Source organism: Salmo trutta, chromosome 9 (assembly GCF_901001165.1).
Source record: "Salmo trutta chromosome 9, fSalTru1.1, whole genome shotgun sequence".
NCBI classification, from domain to species: Eukaryota; Metazoa; Chordata; class Actinopteri; order Salmoniformes; family Salmonidae; genus Salmo; species Salmo trutta.
The window spans coordinates 6,205,224-6,220,790 of record NC_042965.1 but is presented as its reverse complement, the minus strand read 5'-3'; the positions used below and the strand labels follow the sequence as shown (position 1 = coordinate 6,220,790).

General features: G+C 40.9%; 1 protein-coding gene across 2 annotated transcripts in view; it reads right to left on the bottom strand.

The window, feature by feature from the left end:
- Positions 1-15,567, bottom strand: part of LOC115199764 (ras GTPase-activating protein 1) — a 71,655-nt gene that overhangs the window by 18,449 nt on the left and 37,639 nt on the right. For both annotated transcript variants that reach the window (XM_029762175.1, XM_029762174.1), the window contains exon 2: positions 2,850-3,002. In XM_029762175.1, coding sequence (XP_029618035.1) covers positions 2,850-3,002 — 153 coding nt within the window. The remainder of the gene's footprint in view (positions 1-2,849; positions 3,003-15,567) is intronic.

The following is a 15,567-nucleotide window of genomic DNA, read 5'->3' as shown; positions in this document are numbered from 1 at the left end:
TAGCAGTGGTCCAGTGTTTGGCTTGAGCTAGTACCACAGTCAATGTGCTGGTAGAATGTAGGTAGCCTTCTTCTCAAATTAGCTAATTAGCACAGGTGGTCGGCTCGTCTTCCATCTGTTGTCCATAAACAAGTGCTGTAACATAGAGATATGGCCGTGTGGGAACACTAACCCTAACCGTTTTAACCTGTTAGGGTATAGGGGGCAGTATTGAGACTTTTTGAAAAAAGATGTGCCCATTTTTAAATGCCTCCTACACCTACCCAGTAACTACAATATGCATATACTTATTATATATGGATAGAAAACACCCTAAAGTTTCAAAAACTGTTTGAATGGTGTCTGTGAGTATAACAGAACTCATTTGGCAGGCAAAACCCTGAGACAGATTCTGACAGGAAGTGGATACCTGATGTGTTGAATTGACTTTGAGCCTATGCCATTGAAAAACAAAGGGGGTGAGGTATATTCTGGCACTTCCTATTGCTTCCACAAGATGTCCCCAGCCTTTACAAAGTGTTTTGAGTGTTCTACAGTGAGATCTGACCGAATAAGAGCCATGGAACGTGATGGTCCATCATTCACCCTGGCGCGCGATTTGATGGTGGGTACTCTCATTCCGAAACGTTTTAAAAGAAAACCCAATGGTCCGCCTTGAATTTTATTCATGTTCTGGTTAAAAAAGGCCCTAATGATTTATGCGATACAACGTTTGACATGTTTGAAGTGAAGTCCGGCTGGCTTAGATCATGCGCTACAACACGGAGGTTTTTCGACATAAATGATGAGCTTTTCTGAACAAAACTACATTCGTTATGGACCTGGGACTCTTTGGAAGTGACATCTGATGAAGAGAATCAAAGGTAATGGATTATTTATATAGTATTTTCGATTTTAGATTCCTCCAACATGGCGGTTAGTCTGTATCGCGATGCGTATTTTTCTGGCGCAGTGCTCAGATTATTGCAAAGTGTGATTTCCCAGTAAGGTTAATTTAAAATCTGACAAGTCCATTGCGTTCAAGAGATGTAAATCTATAATTCTTTGAATGACAATATAATATTTTAGCAATGTTTTCTAATATTAATTAATTATTTTGTCGTCATGACTTGACTGCCGGTATTGGAGGGAAACGATTTCCTGAACATCAACGCCATAGTAAAACACTGTTTTTAGATATAAATATGAACTTGATAGAACTAAAAATGCATGCATTGTCTAACATAATGTCCTAGGAGTGTCATCTGATGGAGATTGTAAAAGGTTAGTGCATAATTTTAGCTGATTGTATGGTTTTGGTGAAGCCTGTCTTTGAATCGACAATGCATTGCACACCGCTATTGTCAATGTACTCTCCTAACATAACCTAACTTTATGCTTTCCCCGTAAAACCTTTTTGAAATCGGTAAACGTGGTTAGATTAAGAAGATGTTTATCTTTCAAAGGCTGTAAGTTAGTTGTATGTTTGAGAAATTTGAATTTGTACATTTATTTGGTTTCAAATTTGCCGCTCTTGAAATGCACCTGCAGTTGATAGGGTGCGCCACGGGGGGAACGCTAACGTCCCAGGTAGCCTCAAGAAGTTAAGGTGTGTATCAATTTAATTTCTTACTGAAAGGAAAGATAAGATCCTTATGCTTCCAAAACCGTACATGCAAGCGATGCATATTAATGTTCAGACAGTGTCAGGGGATCTTAACAATACTGCCCCTTACAGAAGACGCCTTTGTCCAATGACTTAATGTGTAATGTAATGGAACGGAGTCATGATTAGGGCTGTTGTGGTCACAGAATTGTCAGCCAGTGATTGTTAAGCAAATAACTGGTCAGTTTCACTGTAATTGACCGTTAATTAACAAACATATTTAGCATCTCCTAGCTTCCACACATAGCCTACAAGTCATTTTAAACAGCCTAATAAATCAATTTTTTTTAAATCCAATAAATCCATGTAATATAGCCTACACCTTCCCAATAAATCCATTATTTATTATAGACAGGTCTAAAGAAGATAAAGAAAATGTAGTCTATTTCAGAAGAAAAGAACAGCATACTCTGAGTTGTCCTTACTTGGCTATGCCAAATGGCTATGGGCTGCACTAGTTCATTTAGCAGACAATATTTTTTTTACGATGTATGCAACTATGATTCGAAAAAGGTCGCAAAAAAAGGCATTAAAAAAAGGCATTGTTTCATGTGCTGGGCATCATTCATAAGTGATAATCTTTCATTCACAAGTGAAAGGCTAATATTTTCACCCATTAGACTATTCTTGACTTAAATCTGGTCTTTACATATACTAAATAATGTGACATTTGTTTCAATTTAGAATGGCCCATTATCATGCACCTGTATCGAAACAGGCGCTTTTCCCCACGGTTTATTGTCATGCCAGCCAGGTAGGCTATACTCCTGTTTTAAATATGAGCAATTTGCTAAATATTAGGAATGTTGAGAAATAAATATAGTAGGCCTAGTCTTTTTATTAGCGGCCATCACTATGTTTTCTTCCGCAATTGCATAGCCTATAGAAATGTTGCGCCAAATGAGCTCATGGGCTCTCATGAAGTGTTTGATTGCATTTTCTATCACATTTGCATTGATGTCAGATTGAGGGACAATAGCGTGCTGAGTACCAGGCAGTTAGCAAGTTTGGTAGGCTACTAATGACAAATCAGCAGCATCAGCGCTTGGAGAAGCCTAATTGCCGTGACTAAACGGTCATGTGGAATTTGACTGCCTTTATGACTCATGACTGCCGGTGTGGAGGTAATACGGTCACCGCAACAGCCCTAGTCATGATTAAGTGTTTATATGCTCAGTGTCTCTCGGTCTGTGTGGGTACTGACCTGAAGTGGTTGACCACACTGGTCATGCTGAGAAAGGACAGGACAAAGGAGCCGGGCCGACGGTCACTCTCTCTGATGAGGTAGCTGCCGGGGGTCCTGGCCTGCCGCAACCGCTCCTCAGCAATGGTCCGGTCCAGCTTCCCATGGTACCACCTGACACACAGACAGGGAGGGAAAGCTACAGTCAGCCTCGGGTGACTAGACCTGCATTTACATTATGTTGGACTCAGTGTTGTTTTTTCTCTCAGGAAAACGTTGTCAACACGAAGGCTATGTGCTCTATTTAGCGTACCATCAGAGGATTCCAGGAGGGAGTGACATATGCACAGTAACACACAAACAAGGTCTTCATGTAGGCTTGTTACACGGCGTGACATTATTCAAACATACTTCAGCCTAATAGCCGTGCAAGTTCAAATTTGGTTCACATTGTAAACACTATGAATAATTAAAATCACTGAATTGATGAATAAATATGTTGGGGTCATAAATAAAATAGCCTACTTACCTCATTCACCCAAACACCCACTCCCTTGTTCACCCATTATCTTAGGCTACTCCATTCAGTCACATTAACTCTTTCACTACTCGACCATTCACTAGTTCTCAAATCAACCACTCAGTTTGTCACACTCGTTCTCTCACATGCATAGACTCAATGGAGTCACATACTCAATGAACATTCAACTTGTTCATTCATTCATTCATTCATTCAAGCTGCAATATGTAACTTTCTAGGTGACCTGGCCAAATTCGCATAGAAATGTGGGTTATAGATCTGTCATGCTCATTGAAAGCGAGTCTAAGAAGCAGTGAATCTGTTGTATGTGCAATATTTCTATGCTTCCCGGTCTTAAGTTTTGTTTGAGCCTTACTTTTGGGTTTTGTACACCAGCTTCAAACAGCTGAAAATACAATTTTTGGATATGTAAAAAACACCAAATTCACAGCGGTTTAGATGGTACAACAATTCTCTACACTATACTGAAATTAGGCAAACTATTCTAATTTTAGCAACCAGGAAATGGTGGAGCGATTTCGGCATAGTGCATATTTAACACTCATTCATAATAATACACCGATTTTTTGGGACAGATTCAAATAGCCTACTGCAAAAAAAATTACACTGTAGTCCTAGTAGGCTGGGTCTTGACTGGGAGTGCTGTGGGCTTGACTTTAAATTAAATAAAAACTGCAGGTGTGAGCAAAACATTACATTGATATCTTCTGAAATATTAAGCCAGTAAGAAACCGCACTAAGATTTTACCCTCTAGTATACCTAGAGAGCAGTCACTCTAAAACAGGCGAGAGGAGAGTGGAACGGAGCGCAAATGCTAAACTCTTTTTAGGCTTCCGCCTCACCATTAAAACCAGGCTGATTTTTTAATTAAACAGTAGCTTTTCGAACAACACTGGTTAAAATTTTAGCAGGTTACTGACTTGACACTCCTGGCAGATGGGGGGGGGAAAAAATGTACACGCTGGCCCAGATTTGAGCTAGCGACCTCAGAACAGGGGGCCTGGGGAGGCGAGATGCATGAGGTGCTGCAGTAGCTCTTTTCACACAGGACGTTAAGGGCTCCCATCTGGCTTAGAAGAGCAAGGGTCTGCACTTGTAAAAAAATAATGAGAATGTGAAGTCTGTGGTGTGGAGGCAGGCGTGCTGTGAAGGAGGAAATGGGCCAGTGGAGCTCCTGGGAGGGGGTTAGGGGACTGGCTAAAGGATTTGTGTGATGGAGAGAGTATTGAGGAGGACAGACGTGAGAAGTGAGTGTGTGATTGAGAGAAGCGCTAAGGAGTAGGGCCTATGACTTAAGGAATGATTGAGAGCAGTGAGTGCAAGTGTGTCTGTGTGTGGACTACGCTTAATATGTAGCTTACGGGTGGAGTGCATGTGAATAAACTAGGTGTGTGAAGTGAGAATAGGCTAATGGTGTACACGTGACATCCAAGCCAGGGCCATTTCAAAGCAGTTTTCAGCAGTAGGCTTATGTGAGGGGTTAAGGTCCAGAGTGTAGTAGCTATAAGAGAAGATGAGAGGTCAATCAGTGGCTGTCAGAGTGATGGTGTTAGTGAAATAGATATGCCGGTCAGGATGTGGTTCAATTCCATGTCAGTCAAGGAAGTTGACATTTAAAACATTGAAACATTTTCCCCACAACTACTGATGGCAGGGCCGGCTCCCAGTTACTGATATACAAAGCAGACACCGCGGTGGCATAGGCTTAATGGGCAAGGGGTTGGCGGAGGGCACAGGTGGAAGGGGGCCTCTCCTCCCACCTTCTCAGTCCTCAGCCATATCTGTCAGCATGGACAAAACATGAGACGGACTGTAGTACAGCGGAGTGCCTCGCATACAAACCAGGTTGGCCAGAACCAACAGTGTTGCTGCTGAATTGGAGGTTCAGGTTTTCCTGGAGCTCAAGCTCATTAACTTCTTATGGCTGGGTGGCAGTATTAAGTAGCTTGGATGAAGAAGATGCCCATAGTAAACTGCCTGCTACTCAGGCCCAGAGGCTAAGATATGCATATTATTAGTAGATATGGATAGAAACCACTCTGAAGTTTCTAAAACTGTTTGAATGATGTCTGTGAGTATAACAGAACTTATATGGCAGGCAGAAACCTGAGAAAAAATCCAACCAGGAAGTGGGAAATCTGAGGTTTGTAGTTTTTCAAGTCTTGGCCTATCCAATATACAGTGTCTGTGGGGTCATATTGCACTTCCTAAGGCTTCCACTAGATGTCAATAGTCTTTAGAACCTTGTTTGAGGCTTCTACTGTGAAGTGGAGGGGAATAAGAGCTGATTGGCATGAAGGCGCGAACAAAAAGGAGGTAGATCAGAACTGTCTATAGCTGTTGGTCACTATGGTGTCTGGTAGAGGATGTGTGAGTCTAGCTAAGTCTGGCTGTGAACGTTTCTTGGCTCATACTGTATTCTTGCAAATATTCAAAAAGTGGAACTCCTGCAGATGTGATTTCACTGAATAATTTGCGATGTTTGTCATATTTAAATTGCACCACCCGTCATAAGTGTTCCAACCCCACCATGTCAGAAAACACTAGTGTGTGCAAGTTAATGAATTGCAGTGAGATGAGTGCATAAACACTTTTTCCATTTCCGATACTTAAAATTCTAAACCTCTATAAATATTCCACCGACCTATGTGTATATCCCTAACCAGCTAAAAGTTACTCTACAAGCTACTGCACACAATAACTTTAAAAGCAACAAAAACATGGCAACCAAACAAGATGTCTTATCAACATTAAAATAAGTTGTTGAAGGCTACGAGCAACGCAGTCCTCACTAATGTACGAGCTTATTTTCAATAGGCCTGTGTGTACGGTAGAACATTTTGGAGGATGGGTGGAGGGGTTAGCCAGGGTGTTGTGATATGTGCAGTATGACCATAACCCATGACAGCAGCGATAGGACACGCTGGTTTTATCAGTCTGAGGAATGCCTTGTCGTGTCGGTGCATGAACCGTGAGCAGCAGTGACGCTCTATTCTGCTCTGCTACTAGTTTAATAACCCTCAAGCACTACTCTGTAATAAGGATGCTCCCTCTGTATCCTGCATACTGTGCCGTGTGCACTTCAAAAGAGCAACAACTGAAACTTGTCAACAATAAAACTGATTGGTCATGCTGCAAAAAAAACATTTCATTCAATAGGCTAGTTAAAAACCAAAGCAATCTTCTGCGCAAACATACAATGCAGATCTGATCTGACATCAGTTTGTTAAAATAGAGACCTAACGGAATGTTAAATCTTAGCACTGGCAGTAGCGTTATAGGTTTCCCAAAAAATTGTGCCATTTTCACAACAGGAATTATGCGTGAAGTAGTGCGAAAGAGCTGGGTTTTGTTGAATAAACAAGTTGTGGGTGTGTCTGGAGCCCCTCACTGGCCAATCAGAATGTGCTCCATGGCTAAATATGTGGTTGCTTCAAGTTGTGTATTTACGGTCTTCAATGTAGTGTGCTGTCATCAACTCCAAATAGAATTTTAGTCCGTTATGGCCTAGTTCGTTAAATAGCCTGCCCCATTTTTGCTAAATATTTTGTTTGCAGTCAACATTATTCTAATTGCATAGCTTCAATATGGAAATACATTGGTAAACATAGGCTACAGCAATCGCACTAATAAATACACACGTATGTATGTATGTATGTATGTATGTATGTATGTATGTATGTATGTACACACACACACACACACACACACGAAGTCGGAAGTTTACATACACTTAGGTTGGAGTCATCAAAAGTAGTTTTTCAACCACTCCACAAATTTCTTGTTAACAAACTATGGTTTTGGCAAGTCAGTTAGGACATCTACTTTGTGCACGACACAAGTAATTTTTCCAACAATTGTTTACAGACAGATTATTTCACTGTATCACAATTCCAGTGGGTCAGAAGTTTACATACACTAAGTTGACTGTGCCTTTACAGCTTGGAAAATTCCAGAAATTTGTGTCATGGCTTTAGAAGCTTCTGATAGGCTAATTGACATAATTTGAGTCAATTTGAAGTGTACCTGTGGATGTATTTCAAGGCCTACCTTCAAACTCAGTGCCTCTTTGCTTGACATCATGGGAAAATCAAAAGAAATCAGCCAAGACCTCAGATGAAAAAGTTGTAGACCTCCACAAGTCTGGTTCATCCTTGGGAACAATTTCCAAACGCCTGAAGGTACCACGTTCATCAGTACAAACAATAGTATGAACACCATGGGACCACGCAGCCGTCATATCGCTCAGGAAGGAGACGTGTTCTGTCTCCTAGAGCTGACCATACTTAGGTGCGAAAAGTGCAAATCAATCCCAGAACAACAGCAAAGGACCTTGTGAAAATGCTGGAGGAAACAGGTACAAAAGTATCTATATCCACAGTAAAACGAGTCCTATAATAGACATAACCTGAAAGGCCGCTCAGCAAGGAAGATGCCACTGCTCAAAAACCGCCATAAAAAAGCCAGACTACGGTTTGCAACTGCACATGGGGACAAAGATCATACTTTTTGGAGAAATGTCCTCTGGTCTGATGAAACAAAAATAGAACTGTTTGGTCATAATGACCATCGTTATGTTTGGAGGAAAAAGGGGGATGCTTGCAAGCCGAAGAACACCATTCCAACAGTGAAGCATGGGGGTGGCAGCATCATGTTGTGGGGGTGCTTTGCTGCAGGAGGGACTGGTGCACTTCACAAAATAGATTGCATCACGAGGAATGAAAAATTGTGTGTATATATTGAAGCAACATCAAGACAGTCAGGAAGTTAAAGCTTGGTCGCAAATGGGTCTTCGAAATGAATAATACTTCCAAAGTTGTGGCAAAATGGCTTAAGACAACAAAGTCAAGGTATTGGAGTGGCCATCACAAAGCCCTGACCTCAATTCTATAGAAAACTTGTGGGCAGAACTGAAAAAGCATTTGCGAGGAAGGAGGCCAACAAACCTGACTCAGTTACACCAGCTCTGTCAGGAGGAATGGGCCAAAATTCACCATGACAGAAGGCAACCGAGACACAATCACTACAACAACATGAGAGAAGAGGGCCTCCATTTTTCAATCAGTGTAGATGAATAAGGGTAAATGGGCAAGACAGGATTTAAGTGCCTTTGAACAGGGCATGATAGTAGGTGCCAGGCGCACCGTCTTGTGTGTGTCAAAACGACAACGCTGAGTTTCACGCTCAGCAGTTTACCGTCTGTATCAAGAACGGTCCACCACCCAAAGGACATCCAGCCAACTTGACAACTGTGGGAAGCATTGAAGTCAACATTGGCCAGCATCCTGTGGAACACTTTCGACACCTTGTAGTCCTTGCCACGACAAATAAAGGCAGTTCTGAGGGCAAAAAGTGGGGCGCAACTCAATATTAGGAAGGTGTTCTTAATGTTCTGTACACACAAAAATAAGTTGACACCTACTCATGCAAGGGTTTTTATTTTTACTATTTTCTACATTGTAGAATAAAAGTGAAGACTTTAAAACTACGAAATAACACAAATGGAATCATGTAGTAACCAAAAACTGTTCAGCAAATCAAAACATTTTATATTTGAGATTCTTCAAAGTAGCCACCCTTTTGCCTGGATGACAGCTTTGCACACTCTTGGCATTCTCTCAACCAGCTTCATGAGGTGATCACCTGGAATGTATTTCAATTAACAGATGTGCAATGTTAAGTCAATTTGTGAAATTTCTTTACTTCTTAATGATTTTGTTTATTATTAATGGCAAGGAAAGCTCAAATAAGCAAAGAAAATGACTGTCCATCATTAATTTAAGACATGAAGGTCAGTCAATCTGGAAATTTCAATAAAGTTTCTTCAAGTGCAGTCACAAAAACCATCAAGAGCCATGATGAAACTGGCTCTCATGAGGACCGCCACAGGAAAGACCCAGAGTTACCTCTGCTACAGATAAGTTCTTCAGAGTTAACCTCTACGGGCTAGGGGGCAGTATTGAGAATTTTGGAAAAAATATGTGCCCATTTTTAACTGCCTCCTACACCAACTCAGAAGCTAGAATATGCATATTATTGTTCAGGTTTGGATAGAAAACACCCTAAAGTTTCTAAAACTGTTTGAATGGTGTCTGTGAGTATAACAGAACTCCTATGGCAGGCAAAAACCTGAGAAGGTTTCATGCAGGAAGTACCCTGTCTGACAAGGTGTTGTTGTTCTTGCTTCTGTTTATTGAAGAGTCAGGATCTTAGCTGTAACGTGACAATTCCTAGGGCTCCAATAGGCTCTCAGAACCCGGGAAAAACCTGAACGATGACGAGGCAGCCTCAGGCTGAAACACAGAATCCCCTTTTCCAAGTGGCCCATCAGAGGACAATAGAATTAGGCGCGTGCCCGATTCGACACCGTGCAGTATTTTCCTTCGGCTGTTTAGCTAATTGCAGATTCCCGGTCGGAATATTATCGCTTTTCTACGAGATAAATTGCATAAAAATTAATTTTAAACAGCGGTCGACATGCTTCGAAGTACGGTAATGGAATATTTAGAATTTTTTTGTCACGTTCTGCGCCATGCGCACGACCGTGATTTACCATTCTGATAGTGTCTAGAACGCACGAACAAAACGCAGCGGTTTGGATATAACGATGGATTATTTGGGACCAAACCTACATTTGTTATTGAAGTAGAAGTCCTGGGAGTGCATTCTGACGAAGAACAGGAAAGGTAAGACCATTTTTCTTATATGAAATGTGATTTTGGTGAAGGCTAAACTGGGTGGGTGTCTAAATAGCTAGCTCGTGATGGCTGGGCTATGTACTTAGAATATTGCAAAATGTGCTTCATCCGAAAAGCTATTTTAAAATCGGACATATCGAGTGCATAGAGGAGTAATGTATCTATAATTCTTAAAATAATTGTTATGCTTTTTGTGAACGTTTATCGTGAGTAATTTAGTAAATTGTTAGTAAATTCCCCGGAAGTTTGCGGGAGGTATGCTTTTTCTGAACGTCACATGCTAATGTAAAAAGCTGGTTTTTGATATAAATATGAACTTGATTGAACAGACATGCATGTATTGTATAACACAATGTCCTAGGTGTGTCATCTGATGAAGATCATAAAAGGTTAGTGCTGCATTTAGCTGTGGTTTGGGTTTTTGTGACATTATATGCTAGCTTGAAAAATGGGTGTCTGATTATTTCTGGCTGGGTACTCTGCTGACATAATCTAATGTTTTGCTTTCGTTGTAAAGCCTTTTTGAAATCGGACAGTGTGGTTAGATTAACGAGAGTCTTGTCTTTAAATAGCTGTAAAATAGTCATATGTTTGAGAAATTGAAGTAATAGCATTTCAAACGTTTTAAAAATCGCGCCACAGGATTCAACTGGCTGTTACGTAGGTGGGACGAATTCGTCCCGCCGGTCCCATAGAGGTTAACTGCACATCAGATTGCAGCCCAAATGCATGCTTCAGAGATCAAGTAACAGACATCAACATCAACAATTCAGAGGAGAGAGTAAAAATCAGTAAAAAAATAAGAATACATTTATAAAAAAATAAAATAATAATAATAATAATAATAATTCAGGCATTCATGTTCGAATTGCTGCAAAGAAATCACTAAAGGACACCAATAAGAAGAAGAGACTTGCATGGGCCAAGAAACATGAGCAATGGACAGTAGACCGGTGGAAATCTGTCCTTTGGTCTGATCAGTCTAAATTTGATATTTTGGGTTCCAACCGCTGTATCTTTGTGAGACGCAGAGTAGGTGAATGGATGATCTCCGCATGTGGTTCCCACCATGAAGCATGGAACTGGTGGTGCGATGGTGCTTTGCTGGTGACACGGTCAGTGATTTATTTAGAATTCCAGGCACACTTAACCAGCATGGCTACCACAGCATTCTGCAGCTATACGCATCTCATCTGGTTTGCGCTTACTGGGACTATTATTTGTTTTTCAACACAACAATAACCCAAAATACACCTCCAGGCTGTGTAAGGGCTATTTGACCAAGGAGAGTGATGGAGTGCTGCATCAGATGACCTGGCCTCCACAATCACCCGACAACCCAAATGAGATGGTTTGGGAAGAGTTAGACAGCAGAGTGAAGGAAAAGCAGCCAACAAGTGCTCAGCATATGTGGGAAATCCTTCAAGACTATTGGAAAAGCATTCCTCGTGAAGCTGTTTGAGAGAATGCCAAGTGTGTGCAAAGCTGTCAAGGCAAAGGGTGGCTACTTTGAAGAATTTCAAATATAAAATATATTGATCTGTTTAACACTGTTTTGGTTACTACATGATTCCATAAGTTTTATTTTATAGTTTTGATGTCTTCATTATTCTATAATGTAGAAAATAGTAAAAAATTTAAGAAAAACCCTTCAATGAGCAGGTGTCCAAACTTTTGACTGATACTGTATATGGATTATTTATAAAGCCAGGCACATTTAATAGTTAATTAGGTCTACAATCAATAGCTTAAGTTGATGCTCCCTATCGCCTCAATTTTCTTAGACAAATAGGGTAAGGCAAGGGCTGGCTCCTCGCCTTCGCTGCTGCTGCCTCCGCCGCATTGTTCTCAATCCCAATATGCTGGTTAACTTTGCTATTATACCCACAGCAACATGGGGAAAGGCACCAATTCCACGGCACACTGAAGATTACGTTTCAGAACCGCAGACTGTGACCGTAACCAACACAGGAGAAAGCACATTTGTTCTACATTTATTTTGGGTGGATTTATTAGAGTTGCACCATTATTTGTAGATAATATACACAATATTCAGTATCACATCTTAAGAGTGAAAAATGTGCCATTCCGCAATGGATTAGTCCACTGAGACAGGCACAAATCAGACAGTTGTCTTGTGCACCATAAAAAAAAACTAGAATTGCAACTGCCCGACTAAAGAAATCTTGGTCCACCAACAGCCTATCGACCAAACAACTAAATGTGGTCAGCCCTAGAAACATTGTAGCATTTAGGCTACCTGATTTTGTGTGTGATTTCTCTACAGATGGATTTACATAACACACTGAATGGTATGTTCTATATGTAAAAATGGCCACTTAGAAGCAACAGGTTTAGAAATCAGCTTTTCACAGCTTGAGCGGCAACTTCGACCCCGAAATGGTTTGAACAACACAAGCCAAAAGCCTATATACACCATGTACTGCCCCCCCCTCCCCCTCCCTCCTTTGGCAGGCTCCTCATGAGATGACGCAGAAATGCTTCTGTGTTTTTTGAGTATTCAGGACGTGACCTCTGGTTAGACCTGGACGGCTGGCGAGCAGGGATGGAGGGAGAGCGCGGGACCGAGACCTCTCGATTTGCAAGGGCTACGTCTCTAGGGTTCAGAGGGCACTTGGCTTGTTGTTGCTTGAATGAGGACAGACTTATTCTCTCGCTCACTAGTTCTCCCTTGTGCATTTCCCTCTGCTGTTTTTCCCTCCCTCCGCCATGCGAAAACATCTCCGAAGTCGTCCAGTCACTGCTCATCAGCGTCAACAAGTAATGAAACTGCATCAACACTTTACATTAGCAATATGCCTCGGCGGAGCAGCCAGCTGTCAGAGGGGAAACGGAGCTCATCGTGTCTTCTCTGCACGGATATGACTGTCCTCTGTCACTAACAAGGTTCCATATTTAAATGTATATTCCACTTCATCAATCAACGGTTTTTCCTCAGGGTGGTCATGAATTTGAGTTTAATTGTTTTACTTAGAGGAATCAAGAGAAATCAAGCAAAACCTGAAGTTTTTCATGTGCAATTTAAAAAAAAAACGACATTTTTGGCCATATTCAAATAGCCCTAAATTGGAGATAAATATTAGGACAAGCTTCATTAACACTGGCCTACAAAAACTCCACAAAGGAGCATCTAGTTGTAACTACAGGAGGAAAACATTGGGGACACATTTCTACACCATTATATGCACACATAGACAGACACACATGCTTTTTAATCTTTATCAATGGATCCAATTAATATGGACTCAATCAACACGTCTATGAATGTAAACTAGAATCAAAGCAATAACTCACCCAAACACAGCTCCAAACAAAAGCAAAGCCTTACGAAAATATATTTAAGATAAAAAGGTATGGGTAATTCCAAAAACCCAACTGTCTTGAAGAGATTAATAAACAGAGAGAGATAAAGAGATAGAACATGCAACTCCTTTGTATCCTGTCCTACCAGCCTGTTAAGAGAGTAAAAGGAGCGTGAGGAGGGCTGGCTGGCTAGGTGCCCCACTTACGCCGAGTTGGCTCTCTGCTGCATCTCGTCGTTTGTCCCGCTCTCTCACAAGGTGTGCCCGCTCCACTGATGCTACTTATTCTGCTGCTGAGGAGAACGTTGAGTTGGAGTGACTAGGGTCTGAATGCTCTGGCACGGAAAGCAACGCAAACACAACTCTAAATCCGTCTGTGCCATGCTATAAACCTGCTGTCCCGATAAAGTCAGTCCGGACTCTAGGGTTAGTGAGCAGCAACCGAAGGGGGCTGCTGGACTGGACCAGACCTCACATATGCTGGAAGCCTTGCTAAGCGATTTGAAAATATTCTGATAAATTGTCCAGTTTTGTTATCATCCAGTAGGTTTGAGGGAAAGTTTTTTTTCTTACAGGATGAGGAGGTTGAGTCAGTCTGCATCTTAAAGCCAAGCAGCTCTCTTTCTCTGGAGTCTAAAATAAAGCCACGCATCATGATCACGCAGCCGATTGGCTTAAGGAGAAGTGGGGCAGTGTGGGTAGGGAGTAACGTCACACGAGTGAGGTTGGAAAGCAACACCACACCAGGGCTTGACATCCAGGTAAATTTGCCAGTGGCACACTGGGCCTGTGCCAACAATGCTACTGGCCAGAATGAAAATACTGGCCCAAGAAAGCTGATGACGCACACATAATTTCAATGCATCTTTTTGCAGGCTGAGCAAGTAGCCCGTAGACTATAATGACCTAGCCTCCATTCTCAAATAATAACATTTTAACTTGACAATGTTATAATTTACATTGGTGGTTCAAAGGTTTTATTTCCCCCCCTCAAACAATCTAAAAAAAAGGGTGTTATTGTTAGCGATTTTCACCAAATCAGCAGTCTAGATTTTAGGACCCTATAAAGTCAGTTTTATTTTTGCCAAATTCAATTTTTCCGGTTTTGATTTTCCAGGTTTCCGAGTTTATTGTTTTTTCAAGTTCACTCTTAGTGTGTGTATGTGTATGTGTATATATATATATATATATATATATATATATATATATATATATATATATATATATATATATATATATATATATAATTTTTTATTATTTTTTTTAAATACACATTTGATGTTCTAAGTCCACAACAATACTTACACCACGTCAGGAAACCACTTATTAGTTCTGAAAAAAGTTGCCCTTTAATTTGCGCACTTACCAGAAGACAATTGGGTTTGGCAAGCAGCGTTTCTGTACAATGTACAGCGTAGGCTAAATGTGATGGCAGTTTGCAAAACAAATTGATACAAATCCACATGATATCACTCTGCCAGGTAGGCCTACTTTGCAGTTAACATTTAAAATTGTTAAGGTTTTTAGGGAAAGCCTATAAAAGGTTTCATTCAAACGGTGCATGATGACTTAAGACTAAACTTTTAGAATACCGATTGTTGTCTTAGCATTTACTGGTAGATAAGTTTAAATGTATTTCCTACCTACCGCTGTCATACTTCATTCCGTGAGCTCTTTCATGCAACAACCAGTTGAGAGCTGCGCGCTCTTGCTGCCTGACAGATTATTCCTCTCAAACTAGGGTGTGAGCGCATGTGATAAATAATCTACATAACAAACAGCTTTGGGAATTCATTTAATTTTTTTTAAATAAATTATATAGCCCAGATTTAAAATAGCATTATTATTATAATATTTTTTTTCACTGGCCCAAGCGGGCCACTGATGTGGGTGATTGACTAGCCCAGAGGGATTCCAAAACCTCCACTGGCACGGTGGGCAGCCCTGTATGTCGAGCCCTGAGCGTGCTGCCATAACCTCTGCTTGGCTTCTGTGGGTGTCTTACATACAATCACATGTCACCTGTAACTATCTGTGTGTGTGGTTCAAGACACACTCACCCTGAAATTCCATATTGGTTACAAACTCCAGGATTATTTTGGTAAAAGTAAAAAAAACACCACAGCTTCAAGTGTAAACACTACATTGGTTTATATACCAACCGGATCATTATGCA